This window comes from Pleurodeles waltl, chromosome 7 (genome assembly GCF_031143425.1).
Source record: "Pleurodeles waltl isolate 20211129_DDA chromosome 7, aPleWal1.hap1.20221129, whole genome shotgun sequence".
Classification (NCBI taxonomy): domain Eukaryota; kingdom Metazoa; phylum Chordata; class Amphibia; order Caudata; family Salamandridae; genus Pleurodeles; species Pleurodeles waltl.
In genome coordinates, this window is record NC_090446.1 from 1,076,647,098 (window position 1) to 1,076,668,867 (window position 21,770).

General features: G+C 46.3%; 1 protein-coding gene across 1 annotated transcript in view; it reads right to left on the reverse strand.

The window, feature by feature from the left end:
• The window catches only part of ANKFN1 (ankyrin repeat and fibronectin type III domain containing 1), a 1,012,473-nt gene that overhangs the window by 955,063 nt on the left and 35,640 nt on the right, over positions 1-21,770 (reverse strand). The window contains exon 2 of the mRNA XM_069202026.1: positions 6,567-6,777. Within this exon, the coding sequence (XP_069058127.1) occupies positions 6,567-6,777 (211 nt within the window). The remainder of the gene's footprint in view (positions 1-6,566; positions 6,778-21,770) is intronic.

Below are 21,770 nucleotides of genomic sequence, written 5' to 3' on the forward strand. Positions count from 1 at the left end.
TTTAAAGCTAACCACAGCACTGAGGCAGCCACAGATGACATCCTCCTGTACTGCTGGGAAATAGCAGCCCTCATCCTTCTGGACCTGCCTGCTGCATTTGACACTGTCTCCCACCGCATCCTGATCAACAGACTCCACCACTTTGGGATTCAAGGTAACGCCCTCAAATAGATCCCCGTATACCTCACTAGCAGAACCCTAAGAATACTTCTCCCACCATTCACCTCAGAGCCCAAAAAGACCATCTGTGTAGTACCCCAAGGATTGTTCCTCAGCTTGACCCTCTGCAACAAACCCTCTGTCTCAAACTCAACACTGAAATAACAGAAGTCCTCATCTTGTGGAACAATACCTTGCCATGGACCAACACATGGTGGCCCGCAGAGTTTGGCACGCCCCTGCCCCAACAGACCACGCCCGCAACTTCAGCATCATCCTGGATAGCAAGCTATCCATGGAGAAACAAGTTAACGCAGTATTATCTGCCTGCTTCCACACTCTTTGCATTCTCCACAATATCTTCAGTTGGCTCCCAGCAAACATCAGAAGGATCATCATGCAGGCCCTCATTACCAGCAGACTGGACAAAAGAAACATGCTCTAGATGAGAATCACTGCACGCCTCCTGAAGACACTTCAGGTAATACAAAACTCAGCAGCAAGACTCATACTTGACCTCCCCAGAAGAACCCACATTAGACTCCTTCTCATGAAACTACACTGGCTCCCAATTGAGAAGAGATGTCAGTTCAAAATAATGACCTATGCCTACAAGTCCCTGCACAATGAAGGGCAGCACATATCAACAAGTGCCTGGCCTTCCGCCAACCATCCAGACACCTCTAATCAGCTTCACTCTCCCTCACAAACACCCCAAAAATCAGTTGAGCCAAAAGTAGAGGACCCTCCTTCTCGCACCTGGCAGTCAAGGCTTGGAACAATGTCCCCCAGCACCTCAGGGTGAACTGTCAATCCAGCATTTCAGATGCAAACTAATGACCTGGCTGTTCGAATGATCATACCTCCATGCAGCAACAGACAGCTCCAGCACCTCAAGACCCGCACAGGTGATTTGTCACGCTCTATAAACGTTTGATTGAATCACCATATCTTTCCTTCTTCCTTTTACCATTAATTATCAGCTTTTATCTGCCAAGTTGCAGATGAAAGAGGGCCATAGCCCCACCCCTGATGTAGCTGCTGAAACAAATGGTTCACAAAGCCGCAGGGTACAGCCCACATCCCTATTAGATTTGGATACAATAATCACCAGGACATGTGGATGTTGTTCCCCTTTGAAGGGTATAAACTCGGAATCGGGGCTATTTAGAGCATGCAATAAACTCTGCGTTTTGTATTTTATTGGTGCGATCAATACTAACTCGCAAAGAGGCATCCAACTATTAGATTCCTTAAAAGTGACTCCCTTTTCGCAAGGCAAATGCAAGCAAATAATTCATTGCCATATTTCAGGTCACCAAATGTCATTAATTATTCCATTTGTCTTGTCATCTGTGACCAGATGTGTGACAAAGCATAATAATTAATTTATGGGAAGGGAGCATTATGATGTCATACTTTAAACCACATAACTAATTCCAGGGGCTTTACATCATAACCAGTAATCCATTTCAAGAGAAGTTGTTTTAGAGTCTTTATACATGATTTATGTATCAAATGATTCCTAACCTATCTTAGAAGTGAAACACTATGGGGGTCATTATGACCCTGGCGGAAGGGGGAGAAGCGGCGGTAAGACCGCCAACAGGCTAGCGGTCTTTCCTCTGTGTATTATGACCATGGCGGTTACCGCCATGGTCATCATGTGGTTCTCAGTTCCGCCCTCCAGGGCGGAGATGACCGCCGGGCTGGAGACCCTGGTCGTCACTATACCGCCAGCTGTGTTTGGACCCGGCAGACCGCCATGGATTTCATGCGGTTTGAAACCGCCATGAAATCCATGGTGGTAAGCACTGTCAGTGCCAGGGAATTCCTTCCCTGGCACTGATAGGGGTCTCCCCCACACCCCACCCCGACCCCCTCCCCTACCCCCCAACCCCCCCCGCCACCCCCAAAAGGTGGCAGGACCCCCCTCCCCACCCCGACCCCCAACATAACATCACTCATACACACGACACGGACACAGGCACCACCAACACACATACACGCACACACACCGACATACATGCCAACATCCACACACACAGTCAGACACGCACACCCACTTTCAAACATACACGCACACATCCATACAGACATACCTACAGACATACACGCACTCATTCCCATACACACAACACCCCTGCAAGCATACACGCACTCACACACCCCCTCTCCATACACACACGCACACCACCATGCACGCACACAACACACAACACCCCCCCACCACCCTCCCCTCATAGATGATCGACTTACCTGGTCCGACGATCCTCCGGGAGGGGACGGGAGCCATGGGGGCTGCTCCACCGACACTACACCGCCAACAGAACACCGCCACGCCAAATCACAGGATGTGATTCGCTGGGCGGTGTTCTGTTGGCGTGACAGTGGAGGTGGAGCAACCTCCACTTCCCCGCCGCCCGCCAGTATGGCTGTTGGCGGCTCTCCGTCCGTAAAAGGACAGAGAGCTGCCAACGGTCATAATAGGCAGAGCGGCAAACCGCCACCACTGGCGTTCTTCCGCACGGCTGTTCCTCGGTGGTCTTGAAAAAAGACCACTGAGGTCAATATGACCCCCTATGTCCCTTAATGAAAGATTTGCTGAATATTTTTGAGCTTTTCTAATAGATAGATAGATAGATAGATAGATTGTCTGAGCACTGTGCAAGACTATGGGGGTCATTTTGACCTCAGCGGTTTTTTTCAAGACCGCCGAGGGACCGCCGTGCAGAAGACCTCCAGTGGTGAAGGTTTGCCGCTCGCCCTACTGTATTATGACCGTTGGCAGCTCTTCGTCCTTTTACGGACGTAGAGCCGCCAACAGCCATACTGGCGGGCGGCGGGGAAGTGGAGGTTGCTCCACCTCCACCGCCACGCCAACAGAACACCGCCCAGTGAATCACGTCCTGTGATTCGGCGTGGCGGTGTTCTGTTGGCGGTGTGGTGTCGGCGGAGCAGCCCCCATGGCTCCCGTCCCCTCCCGGAGGATCATCAGACCAGGTAAGTCGATCGGCCATGAGGGGAGGGGGGTGGGGAGGTGTTGTGTGTTGTGTGCGTGCATGGGAGTGTGTGTGTGTATGTAGAGGGGGTGTGTGAGTGCGTGTATGCTTGCAGGGGTGTTGTGTGTATAGGAATGAGTGCATGTATGTCTGTAGGTATGTCTGTATGGATGTGTGCGTGTATGTTTGAATGTGGGTGTGCGTGTCTGACTGTGTGTGTGGATGTTGGCATGTATGTCGGTGTGTGTGCGTGTATGTGTCTTGGTGGTGCCTGCGTGCGTGTCGTGTGTGTATGAGTGATGTTATGTTGGGGGTCAGGGTGGGGAGGGGGGTCCTGCCACCTTTGGGGGGTGGAAAGGGGGGTGGGGGGTAGGGGAGGGAGTGGAGGTGGGGGTGGGGGAGACTCCTATCAGTGTCAGGGAAGGAATTCCCTGGCACTTATAGTGCTTACCACCATGGATTTCATGGCAGTTTCAAACCGCATGAAATCCATGGCGGTCAGCCGGGTCCAAATACCGCCGGCGGTATAGTGATGGCCGCCGAGCTGGAGACCCTGGTCTCCAGCCCGGCGGTCGTCTCCACCCTGGCGGGCGGAACGGAGAACCGGCGGATGACCATGGCGGTAACCGCCATGGTCATAATACACAGAGGAAAGACCGCCAGCCTGTTGGCGGTCTTACCGCCGCTTCTCCGCCTTCCGCCAGGGTCATAATGACCCCCTATGTCTGTGAATCCGAAGAAACAAGTAAAGTCAGAGTATAATTGATAATGATGGACTCAGTCTGACAAGCATTATCATTCTTCCCATATAAGAATGTTAAGTGTAAGGCGAGTCAGAATATTTTAGTGGCCAGGCCTGTCCTGAAGCACGTGTATTTAGGCTGTGCACTCAGGGGTGTAAGTTCAACAGTTTAGGCACCTGCCCTTCACAGGCTCTAAATACCCTTTGATTGGATTCAAGGAGCATTGGATGATTAGGTGAGCAGAAGTGGTGTATAGGGTACTGGCAAATAATGTGGTGTGAGCCTTGTAAGTATCTTGATCCTTGGCCTCATTAGGCATTATTCCCCACTATGTCCTTGTGTCAACTTCGAGCCAATGGAAGTATTCAAAGTCCTGGATATTATATTCATACCTCTTTAGATTTAAGATAATTTGCTTCAAACATCACAAGATGATACTTGAGTGATTAGGCCACGTCCAGTGAGGCTATGACCAGTATTATCTATGCACATGTTGTGCCCTGCCCTGCATCCAATCGTTCAGCCCAAGGAGCATGCTGAACATTGCCTTTAGCTGAGGTGAGCAGACTCTTGGTGAAGTAAGTGTCTTTCGTTCATCGCTTGCGTCAAACCCTCTTGCACCAGATCCTGCTGTGCATAAGACTTCAAGTGCTAGTGCAGTGTTTGACCTTGCCTAACACAAGCTTCTTTTGTCACAGAGCCCACATGGCACTGCCTTAAGACATGCCACTGAACTCTAGGTGCTAGACATGGAAAAAAGCCTTCATTTTCTCTACCAGCAAGCAAACGTATAAAACTGCAATATACTTATTTGTGTAAAAAGATAGTAAATGCGGCAAAAATTGCATGCAAGAGAATCAACACTATTTTGGTGGGGACATTTTGTGGTAGGAGCAGATGAGACATAGAGCCTATTTTATTACTGAGGGATTATGGAAAATAGTCTGATTTTAGAGGAAGTTCTAAATTTGAAATAAAATCCCATGGTGGAATTTCTATCAGTAGATGGATGACATGGTATTGTAAAATTTCACAGGTTGATCTATTCCTCCGATTGAGCACTTTCTTAAGAAATCAGAGACTTTTCAATTACAAGCCAACTCCAAGGGTCCAGTTTAATAACAATCTGTACTGGGTTGCACTGCATAAGTGGATCTAATAAGTGCAAAATGTTATTTCAGCATTTAATTTCCTGGGCACAACATTAGTTGCAATGGAAAATAACCATCAAGTAACACAGAGTAGAGTTAGTTCTGCTTTGCATCAAGGGGCATCCATTGTGTGGTGAATGGCGCTCTCATGCAACTATCCATTGGTTTTGATGTAAAGCCCTATCTGTTCAAAAGTTTCGACAAGGCTTTGTGCGGAAATCGAATGCTTCTTTGAGAAAGAAGAAAGGTTTTAATTCCAACTTTTTCAACTTTGAATGCCTACAGTATTGTACAGAACACATACAATGTGGGAAGCGTATTAACCTATATCTAAGCATAGTGTTGTGTACTGAAGCATACTTTTCCAGTACAAAACCTATGCTATGCATCAGGCACACACACTTGCACCGAGCCTTGGTTGACCCGGTGTCACATGAGATTCAAAGCCGAGGACAAAGTTAAAGCAGGGTGGGGTGAGACATAGTATCAAAGATTGTCGACAGATCCAATAGCACCACTATCTCAGCGTGACCCTATCAAGTTTAATATTCAGATATTCAAACACTTCCAAGAGGGTGGATTCTATGCTAAATCCGAACAGAAGCCATATTGCATCCTATAGCTCAAGGTATTCGATTCTAAGATATCTAATAGTTGATTTTAATAAGCTTCCCGAAGGTCTTTGCTGACTTTGAAATGGATGAGATAGGCCTGAAGTCCCTTAGCACTGTTGGGTCTACATCACTTTTTTTTTTACAAAATGGGAAAAGCTGTGGTTGTTTCCACCTGAGAAAGGCCACTGCCAACTCCAAAGATAAATTAATAAGGTAGTTCATGAATTCGTTAATCACAGAAATTCCTATTTTTTGAACTGTTTGGAGGATGAGAAGCAATTTCAGGGAAGTAACCAAATCTTTGGCTCAGATGTTCTGGCAAAACACCCATGTTTGATTCTTCCTTACAGACTTCATCAAACCAGAGGTTTGGGAAATTTAACTAATCTCTGCGCATTTTTCTTTTGGGAATTATCCACAAATTTTCAGTCTATGTCTAAATTTCCAGAAAGGAAGAAATTCCGTAGAAATGCCATAAGTGAAGGAGTAATGACTGGTCCTTCAGAGGCGCACCGAAGCCACTAATTATCCACTGGCTTTCCACCCGGAAATGTAAAAACATTTTCAAAGATTTACTTATTTTTCAGCAGGCTTGGGCTGCCTCTGTCTGTGCCTCTGTAATGTATTATCTGACGAATTAGCTGATTTCTACAAACTTGGTGCCAAATAGAAGGCAGTTCATAGACTATAGCGAGTAGCCCTGACAAAAAAATAGATCAAATCACTAACACAATAGTTTGCCTGTGTTCACATGCTTGTATACTAGTTCATGGGATGAAGACAACTATAAAAATTCAAATTCGATTTTAAATTGTTCAGAAAGAACAAGAAAAAAAAACCTGTGAATAACCCAAATAAAAATAAAAACTTGGAATTCAGAGCTGGTTGTTTACTTACAGTGAGGACTCTCTTTCGCTCCGGCCCTCAGCATCATTCTTGCAATAGGCACGTTGTTTGTCATAATGGCAATGTCCAAAGGTGTCAATCCTTCACTGTTAGGGGTGTTAATGTCCAATTCATCGGCCGTGTATTGGTAGAGAAGAATCTGCACTGCGTCCAGATCTTGCTGTTCCACAGCCTCAAAAAGAGCTTCATTGCACTGGAAATTCTGTAGACAAAGAAAATACCACAGCATTTATCATCAAGAGCCCCCCATACAATAATCCATTTCTGTAACCTAGTCAATCCTTATATCCTGAATGAATTGCACTAAACATGTCACCACTGATTTTGTAAATGACTTCTAGGGGTTCATTAGCATTGTAATTTAAAACTTGCGACATCATTGTTTGTAATATGGTAAAAGAGCATTGAGCAACTTGTTCAACAGGGAATATGGCTGAAAGCATTCTGTAGCAATTGGTACAAACATTTACATTTAGCTTTTATTGTTTTAAGGTGTGTCTTTCGGTTTTCTTGCTCAAAGATCTGTTTCAAGAACAAAAAGAGGGGGAACGATGTCGGATATGGTGCAAATGCAGCGTGGCCAATGTCGTGTCGAGTTGTCTTGATAAAATATATGTCCATGCGCCTGTCAACTTCATCAGCACAAACGTTTAAAAGACAGAGCATTAATTGTTCACTTTTAATTGTGGGTGAGGGTTAAAATTGATTTTTTCATATTTTGGTGTTTTCATAGTATTTCTGAAAATGAATCATGATCTTTGAATGGTAATATAACACACTCGTTCCTGTACTCAGAATGCACTTATAGTTTAGTGCTTTAAGCTTCTTTGATGCAGAGGTAGAAAGCATAAAGAGTATATAGTTGGAATAGAACGCTAAAATGTGAACCTGGCAATATTAATTTAGGTAATATAAACTTGCACATGTTCTAAAAACGTTTAAAAAGTGCTTTTATTAAACTCACAGATTTCTTTGCGGTCGTGTTGGTTAAGGAAAGTCAAAACATTGTCCAATGTCCCAGTAACGCCCTCTGACATTTCAAGAGTCCAGTCTAGAACTTTGGGGCAGAATTAAGAGCCCCCAGTGCCTCCTTGCTCCATATTAGCATAATATTGTTTGTACACTAATTTGGCCCAACAAGACCAAAATGGCTGTGCAAAATGTACAAAGTGGCGCAATGCATGTATTGCGCCACTTTGTAAATCTTTGCGCCACATTATGCCTGCGCCAGACATAATGTATGCAAAGGGGGTCTTCAACCATTAGGGGGTTGTAAAAAATAGTGCAAAGAAATCTAAGTGATTTCTTTGCGTCATTTGTTTGGGCACTTTTAACACCTGCTGAGAGCAGGCATTAAAAGGAGGCACACCATTGTTTACAAAGGGCCTCAATGGGCTTTGAAGGATTAGTGTCAAAATTTTTTACGCTAATACTGCATAGCTCTGAACTAGTGTAAAAAGTTATGACGCTAGTTCCCTAACTACCATCATGGTGCGCCGTATCTTAGATATGGCACACATATGGATGTGTTAGGGGGCCGCAAGAAAAGTGGCGCTGCACTGAGTGCGGCACCACTTTTCTTAAATCTGTCCCTTCGTGTACTGGAGGGCAAAGTGATCACCTACTCCTAAATATGACCATCACCGAAAAACATAAAAAAATAAGTCTAATGTAATACCTGCTCAGATCCAGGAATACAGTGTCATTTTCCAGGCATTTTTGCCCCAATTCCGATTGGAATAAATGCTAACATTTTCTGCCTAGTATGATCAGGTGTAAAGTGTCAGTGATATGACTGGTGTAGTGTGAAAGGAATGGGTTATTGTTCAGAGCGTCCAGGGTAAGCATGCTCCTTCCCTGGGGTGCATTATCTGCTCTCCCCTTCTTCTGCAGGGGTCCTGATGCTGGCCACAGCACCTACCCCTATGGTAGCTCTGTCAGACCAGGAACTCCTTACCCAAGAATGATCATGTCTGGAGTTTGCTCACTAGATAGCTCCAGGCCCAGTGGTTAATTTTCAATGCAATGAGCTCCCTCATCACAAGTGATCTCACCATTAGAAAAATGATATCTGTCAGGAAGTGTTGGGGAGAGGGGCAAGTTGAAACCTGTAGAACAACTCCCACCAGTTCTGACTGAGGACACTGCATTGATTTGCTCAGGTCACTAGCCTCAGTTTAAGTCCAAAGCAATGTCATTTATTTGCTTGACTCACAAACTCATTGTGGCATTGACACCTAAAATGTATAAAATCACAGTCTTGTGTGTCAGAAATGTGAGTAGAATACAGCCTAACAACCTGCAGTATGCCTTTCTGAACAGGGCCAAACTTACTTCAGATCACTTATACAAGAATCATCTGTAGTATGATATAGCTACTAACCCTGACAGAGTTGCTCTGCTCTTGAATGGCAGAGCTGAATTTTCTGAAGCACTGAAAAAAAAAACCTTCACCTCATTGTTGGACCTGGCCCTTTTTGCATGGTCGTCCACAAACATTTCGCATCCTTCCTCCTATTTTTTTCTGACCTTTTTTTGTTGGCTTTAGTACTCTGGGCGCTTTACCACTGCTAGCCAATGCTAAGGTGCAACCTCTATCTATATTGTGATTATAATTGGTTTGTCCATGATTGGCATACTTGATTTACTAGTAAGCACCTAGTAAATTTCACCAGAGATGCCCAGGGCCTGCAAATCAAATGCTACTAGTGGGCCTGCAGCACTGATTGTGCAGTCCACATGAGTAGCCCTGTAAACATGCCTCAGACCTGCCCCTGCAGTGTCTATGTGTGCAGTTTGACACTGCCGGTTTGACCGGGCAAGTGTACCCACTTGCCAGGCCCAAACCTTCCCTTTCACTGCATACAAGTCACCATTAAGGTAGGCCAAAGGCATCCCGTGGCCATGGTGCAGTGAATTTAAAAGGTACGACATAAACTAGCGTGTTTTACATGTCCTGATAGTGAAATACTGCCAAATTCGGCTTTCAATTTTTCAAGGCCTCTCTCTCTCATAGGTTAACATGGGGATTGCCTTAAAATATCTATTAAGTATGGTTTCCCATTGGGAGTAGATGGAGCTATGGAGTTTGGGGTCTCTGAACTCACAATTTAAAAATATATCTTTTGGGAAAGTTGTTTTTCAGTTCGTCTGTTTGAAAATGCCACTTTTAGAAAGTGAGCATTTTCCTGCTTAACCATTCTGTGCCTCTTCTTGACTGCTGAATCCACGTCTGGGTCAGACTGACAGTTGGGCTGCTTGTGAGTTTACTCTAGACAGTAACACAAAAGGAACTGAAGTGTGTCCTGCATAGCCTGATGGGTCTTCCTTGGCTAAAGTGGGAGGGAGGAGCTGCCATCTGCACTTAAAAGCGCTGTGTCTGACCTCACCCAATACACTCTACAACCCCTTAGAGTGTGACTGGGGCAGGGGAAGAAAGAGGCAGGGTCTTGTGTGCTAGAAAGACTTTCCTTTGAAGTTTGCCTACTTCAAAAGCAGAAATGAGTGTAAGGATTGGACTGCTGACCCCACAACTTTAGAACACTGCTGGATCAAGAGGAACCTCTGCCAAAAAGAAGAGCTGAAGAGCTGTGAGGAGAAGTACTGCCCTGTTGCTGTGTGTGCTTTACTGGGTTGGCGTCATGTTGCTGCGTCAGCCGTAGAAAGGACAAAGACTGGACTTTGCTGTGTATCCTGCTTGTGAAGTTTCTCCAAGGGTTTGGACTGAGTTTGCCTCCTGTTAAGAAGTCTCAGGGACATCAAAGACTTAGGCCCATATTTATACTTTTTGACACAAATTTGCGCTAGCACAGATTTGCATCAAAAAGTATAATGTAAGCTACCGCCATTCCAACGCTCCCTGCCGGGTGCCTTATTTATGGAATGACGGTAGCCGGCGCTGCGGCCTGGTTAACGTAAAAATAAATTACGGTAACCGGGCAGCGGAGGCATAGGGAAGACTGGGGGTTGTGCTCCAAAGAATGGTGCAAGTCAGGTTAGAGTTCAAAATATTGGGTCTAACCTGACTAGCGTAATTTTTTGATGCACAACCCCCATGCAAATGACTCCTGTCTTAGCAAAGACAGGAGTCCTGCTCCCATGCCCAATGGCATGCCCAGGGGACTTCTGTCCTCTGGGCATGGTCAGTGGGCACAGTGGCATGTAGGAGGGCCCAAGTCAGGCCCCCCTATGGCATTTATAGGTAAGAAAAAAAAAATACTTACCTCTACTTACTGTAGATGGGTCCCCCCATCCATGGATGTCCTCCAGTGGTGGACGAGGGTGGCAGGCGGTGTCCCTGGGGGGCAGGGAAGGGCACCTGTGGACTGCTTCCATGGTCAGAGACCATGGAAATGAGCCCACAGGTCCCTCAACGCCTGCCCTGACGCAGGTGTTAAAAAATGACTCTAAACCAGTTTGGAGTCATTTTTTAAGGCCCTTCCCCTCCTGTGCGCCATTTTTGCATGGGAGTATAAATGAGGCACAAATGCCTTTGAGTCGTTTTTTGCCCTGAAACGCCTACCTTACATGTCATTAACGCAAGGTAGGTTTCCCCGGTAAAAAAATGACTTTAACTCCATAAATTTGGCGCTAGACGGGTCTAGCGCCAAAGTATAAATATGGAGTTAAGTTCAATCTGGCGCAATCAGAGTATACATTTGCCCCTTAATCTGCCAGCACATGGGCTCTCTTACTGAGACCTCTGACTTTCTAAGTGGTGGCACATCTAGTCCCTGGGCCCTTGGAAGGGGAAGGTGGTAAAACCTGAAAGAAAATCCACACACCAGAGCCAAGCAGCAGAAAAATCGACACAGTGCCTGCACCACAGCTGAAAAATTGATGCAGCACCGGTGAAACTGACGCATCGCCAGCTCAGTACGGATTCATTATTGCTGTGCATCTGGATTTTCCATGCATCGTCCCTCGGTGTCGAATCACTGCACGGACAAGAGGCTGCTCGTCCAGAAATGAACACACCCCCTCCCTGAGAGGAAAGAATTGACACATTGCTTACCCTGTGGAGAAAGAATCAACACACGGCGTCAACTGTGAGTAAGGAATCAATGAATTGCTTGTTTTTCTGTACACACCTTCGCCCCTGCAGTTTTATTTTTGATGCATACCAGGTACTTTATGATAAAACAACACATCCTTTGATTCTTATGGATTATGTTACTTTAACCTTTTGTTATCTTTACTTGGGTATGTTGGAATTTTGTTGTTTTGGTCTTGTTTGATTTAGATAAATATTGGCTATTATTCTAAACTAGTGTGGAGTCCTTATGTGGTGTTGTCACCATGTATTTGTGTGTGTTTGTACAAATACTTTACAAATTGCCTATGAGATAAGCCTGGCTGCTCGTGCCAAGATGCCAAGAGGGTGAGCAGGGGTTATTTTAGGTGTGTGACTCCCTTTCCCTGACTAGAGTGAGGATTCCTACTTGGACAGGGTGTAAACTGACTGCCAACTAGAAACTAGATTTCTAACTCTCATGAAATACAGAGCCTGTGCCATGAAGAGGTGATATAAGAAATGATGCATCCTGAGTCTTGCATTACCAAAGCTGAGAACTCTGCCAGGTGCTCTACTGAGTTCATAAATAAATAATTTCAATGACCTCAGAAACATCTCTATTAACACTTTTTCAGTGGCCAAACCACATCCCAAAGTAGTATTTCAACAAAACAATTGTCTTACCTTTCTTCAACCTCACTCTTGATGCCACTTAACTGCCCAGCTAACCCTCTTGGGCAGAGTCCTTCCAAATCATCAACAACCTAAAACTACCCACATCGCTTTCACTGCCTTTCAAATCTACAGTGATATAAAACGATACCAGATAGCCATCAGTCCAATTATTGCAAGGTTGTTCAATGCCTTCTGCATCATTGGTGTAGTAGCCCAGATACTAAAATATGCCTTTGTAAGTCAGTTACTAAAAAAAAAAATTATAAAACCATTCAAAGACCCTTACAAGCTGCAGGTCAATTTTGGCATATCAATCATTCTAATGATTTGTAAAACTGTGGTCACCTTTGCAATGGCTAACCACCTGGAATGGTATAACATTTTCAGTGATTTCAGTCACACCATGATCGGCTTGTTTCCCAGCTGATGACTGCTAGACCTCACAACCTGCAAAGTTCCCCCAGTTGACACTTAAAACTGGTTCTGGGGAAAGCTCCTCTCCCAATGACATTGACCTGGCTGGCTAGTTAGACAAAGGGGCAAGCCCAGGTGTGAGCTACATGTGCCAGTGACATGTTAGGCATCCTTTGAAGATGTGTAAGGGATTGGGCACAGCCCCCCGCTCATCCTGTCAGGGGACATCAACTCCCCACAACTAAGGCCTTTGCCTCAGCTCTGGGAGCCAATTCACACCTCACCAAGGAGCTATTTAGCTCCTGGGTGACAGATGGAAGCTCAGACAAATGCCTATGGTCAGTCTAAAGGTAACATTTTGTGAAATACTTGTTTCAGATCCAGCTTTACCAATGAACTGCATTTGTAGTAAATATTATAAGAAGTTCAAGAGGAACATCTTTATCTGGTTCATAGACGGAGCTAGCTTTATTTAATTTTAACCGTAACTCACAGTGTTTTCCCATGAAACAGCTAATTCTGCTACAAAGAAAATAGCAAATTAGGCCTTTTCACTTTAAGTGCATGATTTAAGTAAAATGTTACATGTCCTGCTCTTAAATACAATGGTCCTCATTATGACCCTAGTGGTATGAAGACCGCAAGGGACATGGTGATAGTCTCACTGCCAACGGGCCGGCGGTGGAGACTGCCACAAATCTGGAGTGTGGCGGGTTGGCATCTGCTTAACGAGGAGAAACATCTTTATTTATCCTAGTTGTTTTTCCTCTTTCTATGTCTGCTGCTCTCTGGAGCATTAATAAAAAGGGAAAAAAGGCTCTCCGGAACGTTTTTGTGCAGGAAGGTGTCCCTCCCTAAACAAAAACAATCCTGAATTTAGGGTGCCTCTATTGGGGCTAGGTAGCCAAAATGTCCCCAGTGCAGAAGGACAGGAATTTCATCGCATTGGATAAATACAAGGCATTTTATCCCTTTCCCTGTAATGGAGAGCAGCTAAGCAAGGTGGCTTGCTGTTATGCAGTGTTCCAGAAATCCCATAAAGCTGGGCCTCCGTGTATACCTCTGCATGTGAACTGGACAGCATGTGATTAATGTAAAGTTAACGCTTGACCATATACTGTTCAGTTGTGAACTGTCATGCGCTGTCAGCCTTACCTCGGCCCTCTTTCTGCCTGCTGGTGAGCACATACATAACAAAGGAGTCTGGTAGGCTGTGGGACCAAACATCCAGACATCACTATATTTTCAAAACTAATTTCTCAAAAACAGCTGATTGGTTTTAGCACTTGGTAGGTAAAGATCTGGCTTTCTGACAAATTTGATTCAATTCTGTTCTGCCATTTTTTCTGCATTGCTTCCTAAAATTCCTATGATCATTTGTACGATGAAAAGCATGTTTTACCCCCATCCTTTTTCCTCAGCCCACGCTCCAAACATTAATTCAGGAAGCATCTAAGACGGATGAGCTCTCTTTTCAAAATTGTGCAAAGATTCGTCAAATGGTGTTTAAGTTATTAGCAATACAATAAATGCTCTTCCTATGGAAACTCAGACCTAAACATATTTACATAGTGGAGACCATCACAGTGAAAAATAAATTACACACTTCAAAGCTTTTATTATACAAAATATACTAGTATAAACACATATTTCACTGGGAACCATGAATTATCAGCAATATTTCACAGTTCCCTTTGAAATACAGATATCATCCCCATAATTATAGCCCCCAGGCGACTCTGCAGAGCTTTAAAATTGTCAGGGCTATTAGGATTATAGGGCATGGAAAAACACATCATATGCCAAGGATATCTAAATTTTGCAGCAACACTACACATTATGTTGTACATTCTTTGCCATTCTGTTTTTTAACCATTTGAGAAATACACAACATTTTGGTGAAATCTGCAAATTTTGTACGGAAAGTTATGTTGAAAGTACAGTAAATTCATATTTATATGGTAAATGCAGCAATCACAAAATAACCTTAATCCACTGACCTTGACTATTGCCCGTGGTGTTACTTAATATATTCACGAAAGATTTGAGTCTACAGTGTGTTTTGGGTCACATGACTAAGTGTAAATCACAGACTTTGTACATTCTTCCTAGTCAGTCACACAATAAAGAGATTAGGTGCCTGGATGGGCCATCTGCTGGCAGGATGGGGGTGAAGCTGAGCATAGCCCCACTTGCAACTGAATAGGCTGTGCTCTGCCTTCAGATAAAGAACCTATCATCTCCACAATGTCACTGCAGCCAGCTTAGAGCCAGGGCATGGGAGTTTGGATATTCTATCCACTTCAAGGAACCTTTCTAGATGCTTTTCCCACCTTCTAGATGAAGGGCACCAGGATATACAAATAGGACCCTCAGACCCATTTTTCAGTTCACTTCTAAACCGGTGGAAGGAATCTCAGAGGACTGCCTGCTGTTGTGACCTGTTGTGCACTCTGCAAAACTGCCTTGTTGTACCTAGAACAAATGCTTTGCTACCTGGAATCCGCCTTGAACCCTCAGAGGCCAGCCCTGCTGTTGAGCACAACATCATCACCTGAACCCAAGACTACCAGAGTGACCCCAATGGCTAGTTTTCTTGTTTCTTTTCGGATCTACATGGACATTAAGGCCTCCACCATCTTGAACCCACCCCTGGACCCATCCCTAGTGAGTCCTGCACCACCCAAGTGACATCCCAACAGTCCTGGGCCCTTGGTGCTGATGCTGAAATTGTCCAGATGGTCAAACCCCAAATCTGAGGACTTTTGTGGCCAAAAGCTGCTCTAAGAACCAGGAGGAGACCAGGACCAACCTGCTCACTAATCCACCCAAAGTTCATTGTTGTTCAGCGTGGCTTTGCGGGTGCTCCTGCTGTGTTCTTCTCTGCAGGAGCTAATCCTCTACAGCAGTTCTTCATGAAAGGGGTATCGAAGCACCTGGAATCGTCTTCGACTACAGCCTCCTGCTTCATCCAGCTGGAGATTTTCAAATTCCAAAAATGAGACTAAGGCCCTCATTATGACAATGGAGGTAAGTGCTGCTTACCGCCATGTAGACTGCCACCAACATACCGCAGCGGTATACTGCTACACGTATTATGACCCACACATAGAAATCCGCCACTGTACAGACACACACACAAGTCCGCCAGCCCAAAGGTCAGTGATAAACTGGCGGTACCAAAATGCACACCATTACGCCAACAGAAATACGCCCTCAGCATTATGACCCACGAATCACCGCGGCAGACATTCAACCATGGTAAACCATTGGCGGTTCATACAGATGCGCACAAAATACACACAAACTAACAAAACAACACCACATTGGACAATTCAAACTACACACACCTGACACACATACACACACCACACACTCACTCCACCATAAAACCCCCCCACATTACCCAAAACCCTTTACCACTACAAACAATTTACAACAGGGAGACAGACACACCAGGAGCACCCACAGAACCAGAGCCACAGAACACCATCACCCATAAACCATCCAAGCACCTCACAGCACACACCCCAACACATCACCCCACACACACTCACACACACCACTCACACCACTCACACCACACCCATGGCACCACAAATACACCCCAGGTTTTCTGAGGAGGAGCTAAGGGTCATGGTGGAGGAAATCATCCGGGTAGAGCCACAGCTATTTGGAGCACAGGTGCAGCAGACATCCATTGCTAGGAAGATTGAGCTATGGCAGAGAGACGCGGACAGGGTCAACGCCGTGGGACAGCACCCCAGAACAAGGGATGACATCAGGAAGAGGTGGAACGGTCTACGGGGGAAGGTGCGTCCGTGGTTGCAAAACACCAGATTGCTGTACAGAGGACTGGCGGTGGAGCCCCACCTCATACCCCACAACTAACAACATGGGAAGAGCCAGTCATGTATCCTGAGGGCATGGCAGTAGTGCCAGTAGGACTGGACTCTGGTAAGTCAAATCATTATTACCTTCACCCCCCCTACCTGCATGCCATCACATACCCTCACCCCTATCTCCCCACCGCCTGACATATACCCCACCATCACAACCCACCCATCCCAGTAACCAGCACTGCATGCACCACCAATGCATGGACACCACTCACAGCCCTGCATGGACACCCATCACCACAGCATCCACACTAGTGACAATCACTTAGCCAACCAAATCACAACTCACACAAGCCAAAGCTGCCTTGGTAATAACAACCATAGGGGGAACATACCTATGCACAAGATGTCACACACAGAAACAATAACACTGCTTTCACATACCCACAGGACCCCCACACAACGTCACCAGAGAGGAAGTGCCAGCAACATCCAGTCCCCCCCAGAAGAGGCCCACAGTGATGACAGCAGCTCTGCACACCTGGATCTGGATGACCAACCTGGCCCATCATGGACCTCTGGACAGTCGGTGACCCAGCCACAGTCCCATACCACCACAGAGCCTCCCCCCTCAGGAAACACCACCACAGCACCCACCCAGTGGGCCCATCCCTCTGTCCCCAGGACACATCAATCAGCAGTGTGTCCACCACTAAAGAGACCCCAGGCAACCCCACAAAAACAGGACGATCAGGGACCTGGGGTCAGTGGAAGTGGGTCAATGGTTCAGGGGACAGAGGCACAGGACAACAGGGAAGCTGGGAGGACTGCTGTGTGACAGGGGGAGCACAGGCCCAGGGAACCGACTCTCCACGAGGCACTCACCAACATCCTGGGAGCATACCACCATTCCCAGGAGACCATGGGCCAGATCCTGGCCAAGTTGCAGGAGACCCTGGGGCTGCAGGAGGGACAGTACCTGGGGATCAGGGAGTACCTGAGGGATATCCACACCACCCTGGTCACCATTGCAGGGGTGAAGGCAGACATGGCCAACACCATGAGGTAGGCAGTGGCACACGAAAGGGCCCCTGACACTAGCCACACCGATGAACAGCCCTCCACCTCCGTTGACGCTAGTGGACAGGAGGCCCCACCACTGGAACAACAGGCCACCAACACCCCTCCTCCTACAGAAGGAGAAACACCCTGCAAAAGGTCCCTGCTATCCAGGCAGAAGCCAGAGAACATTGCCAAGACACACGCCAGGAAATAGGACTCCCCTGAATGTAACCCTTTTGTCCCACTATGTCACCCTGTCCACCTTGAACTGCCATTGCTCCACTTCCTATGCCCCCTTGGACAATGCACCTGTGATACCAATAGAATGGACTCTATCCTGGACTTTCCTCCATCAGCAACCCAGCCCATTGCAATACCCCCAACTTATTAGCCCATAAATAAACACTCTTGGAACAAATACAAGTATGAGGTCTGTCAATTGATTGAAATATGTATTCGTTTAACAAGCTGTAAACATTGCAATTCAACTGTACAGTTATCTATACATAGGTATGACCTGTAGTGGGCAGCAGTAAACACACCAGGAGCCAGAGTGGGGCACAGATATCTGCAAATAAAGATGCCAAAGGGTACAGTAAGTGGCCTTAGAATTTGGAAATGTAGGCTGCCATGTTCAATGTCCAACACAAAACTGCAATGGAAGGTGAAGTTACAGTGTCTTACCTGTGTGTCACTGGAAGTTCTGTTGTCTTCATCCTCTTCCTCTCTCTCCTCTTCGTCATTGTACACAGGCTTCACCGCTGCCACACGGCCATCTCCAGCCGCATCCTCCTGCAGAAAAGGTACCTGGCGTCTCAAGGCCAGGTTGTGGAACATGGAACATGGAACATGCAACATGCAACATGCACATTCAGAGAGTGAAAGCTCTTTCAATTTCAGAACACCTGTTCATTTCTCCGCGGGGTGGACAAAGGCAATATGTTTCCCATCAATAGCACCAATGATGTTGGGGATATGTCCAAGTGTATAGAAGTCAGCCTTTACTGTGGCCAAATCCTCCACCTGGGGGAATACGATGTAGCTGCACATGTGTTTCATTAGGTCTGACAATACTCTGGTCAGCACGTTTGAGAACATAGGCTGTGACATTCCTGCTGCCATGGCCACTGTCGCTTGGAAGGACCCACTTGCCAAGAAATGGAGAACTAACAGGACCTGCACAAGAGGGGGGATGCTAGTGAGGTAGCGAATAGCTGAGATCAGGTCTGGCTCCAATTGGGAACACAGCTCTTGGATTGTGGCCCTATCAAGTCTGTAGGTAAGGATAATGTGCCTGTCCTCCATTGTCGCTAGGTCCACCAGGGGTCTGTACACAGGGGTATGTCTCCATCTCCTATTCATCCTCAGCAGTTGAACTCTAGGGTGAAAAACGGTGAGCAGATGGTCATATACAAAGATATCCTCAGAGTAAAATGCCTTGCATTTTGTTACAGAAACAGTATGTGAACATGTAGGTCCGTTGATGTGCCTATGTCTGCTGTGACGCAGTTAGGTGCCATGGCCTGTTCCCTCCTAAAATGGCGGGCGCCTGACCTGTGAGGAGGGACAAGTGGAAATGAGGTAATTCTGCTGACATTTTGCGCCGTTGCACGAGGCGGTCGACGACCGCCGTGCAACATCTCAATGGTTATCATTGGGGCCTATGGTTTCCAGGAGCCAATGGTGATGTACACCGGCGGTGACGGTATGCACAGCTGCAGATATGAACGCCATTTTTTATCTGTTCACTCACTTGCTACCTGACCTTCAACAGGAGAGGACCTACACTGCAAGTGCTGCTGTGACCTGTATCTGGAAGCGACCACGGCTCGAGTGTCTGGGGAAAGGGCCCCTGCCTTCACTTCCGAGTAGTTTGAGAGACCAGTGGATGGGGTCCTACCACAGTACCGTTTACTTTATGATCCTCCAGACCAACAGGTGAGTACACTGTGAGCATGATGCATGGGGCATGAATGTATAGAGTGCTGTGTGTGTAATCCTTGTATGGGGGTGGCTGAGGGGTCCTGGGCAGAGTGCTGCTTGTACAGTGGGCAATGTCTGTGCGTAAGGTGATGGGAGGGATATGGTGGGCCATGAGTGTAACAGGCCGGACAGTATGACTAATACCTTTTTGCATGTACCTTTTTCTGCAGGTCAGCGCCCATCAGAAAAATGCTATTTGCGTGCCATCGCCAAGGAGGTGCGGACCCTGGGGGTCTTTGACAGGCGGAGCACCCACTGTTGCAAACAGGGGGAGGACCTGCACTGCTGGGAAAGGAAGACGGCAGAGGCCCAGCTGGGGATGGCCTCCCAATGAAGAAGGTTTGCCCATCGTACCCTGACCCACCTGATGTTCCGCTTCCTGGCAGAGGCCTATCCGGAGTTGAATGGGCACTTGAAGGCATCACAGCAGCCACAAGGGGGTGAGTACAGTTTCAGAATCATGAAATTGTGCGTGTTGAGGTGTTATCTGGGTGGGGGATGTGGGTCTGTGGGTGCCCCTAGACCAGGACGAACATGGCAGGGTAGGTTCCATGATGGGCAGGCTCAGATGCACTCCAATCCCACAAATGCTAGTGGGCATTTACTACTGGGCAGGGTCATGTGGGTTTCAGCTGTGCTGCTATTGGCCTTAGGCATTGTACTCCATAGCCTGTTGAGTAGCATTGTAAATGGTAGTGCATGACCTAGTGCATAGGGCTGTTTCCTGTGTGTTGTGTACGCCAACGGTGGTGTTGTTGCTTGCATTCACCAAGTGTATCCTCTGTCTCCACCCCCCCCTTTTTGTTTTGTCACCCTGTCCTTGTGTGCATTAGCATCATCTGGCGGAGGAGCAGAGTCACAGGCGATGGAGGGAGCTGCATCCCACATGGCTTATGGGGCCGAATCCACAGACGGTGAGGGCACCAGTGGGACAGAGGGGAGCACCACGGCAGAGACTGGGGGGACAGTTCGGACAGCGAAACCGACTCCGATGGAAGCTCCCTGGCAGTGGCGGACACCTCTGTGCCCACCCTAACTACAGGTACACCCACCCCGTACCAGCACTGCCTTCCCAGCAGTCCCTCAGTGTGTTTCCCGTGCCCGCTCACCCAGTAGGGTGGGTATCTCCTTCACCCCAGGCACCTCAGGCCCAGCCCCAGTCAGCCCTGCTGCCCTCAGTGAGGAGGCTATTGACCTCCTGAGATCCATCTCTGTTGGGCAGTCAACCATACTGAATGCAATCCAGGGGCTGTCAGGGCATTTGCAACAAACAAATGCATTCCTGGTGTCAGGATACTTCAATTCGATTTCCTCAGAAGCAGAAGATAACTCCTCAGTCCCGACCCGAGCTACTCACAACAAATATTAATCCTTCGTGCTGAGTACCCCGGAGGGGGAAAGGGGAATGGGATGGTAGAGAGATTGCCACAGAGATGATGAACGCCAGTACTCAGTCTGCCTCTTCACATTTAAGATTGGATACAGCACCTGCAAGAGTCACAGTCGCAATTACTAGGGATATACAACATCAGTTTTTCACTTTCTACTCTCAACACTTAATTCTCTTTAATTCTATTATTTCTTCACTCACCCTGAGTTCTCTGTTGCCTTGCTTCTCTCTATAAATGATAGCTCTTCTTAAAAAAATGCTTATTACTGATTCTGGAAGAACTTCTGAAACCTTTGTTAGAGATTGGTTTTATGTTGCTATATATATATATAGTTGGTGATAATGTGTTCTTCAAATCAGCTGATGTTATTTAATTTCTCCTGTCTTATTGTGACTTCTGTCAATACTTGTATTTGTAAATGCTTGTTTATTAAAGTTTGTTTCTTCTTTCTTACTTCAACATTTGTTGATAACTTGTATTTGTTAATGCTTGTTTATTACAGTTAGTTTCTCCTTCCTTACTTCGACATCTGTCGATAACTTGTAGTTGTAAATGCTTGTTTATTTAAGTTCGTTTCTCTTTTAAACTCTATTTTGGTTTATTACCATTGAATTTGTAAATGCTTATTTGTTAACAGTTCGTTTCTCCTTTAAACTTGGCCTTTGTTTATAACCTTGACATTTGTAGATACTTGCTCTTTTAAAGTTCGTTTTTTCTTTGACTTTAATATCTTAAACAAAAACCTTGTAAACATAAGGTTAATTCATACATTAACTCTGTAGCCTTGCCGACTTCCACGGGAACGGTCTACTATCAA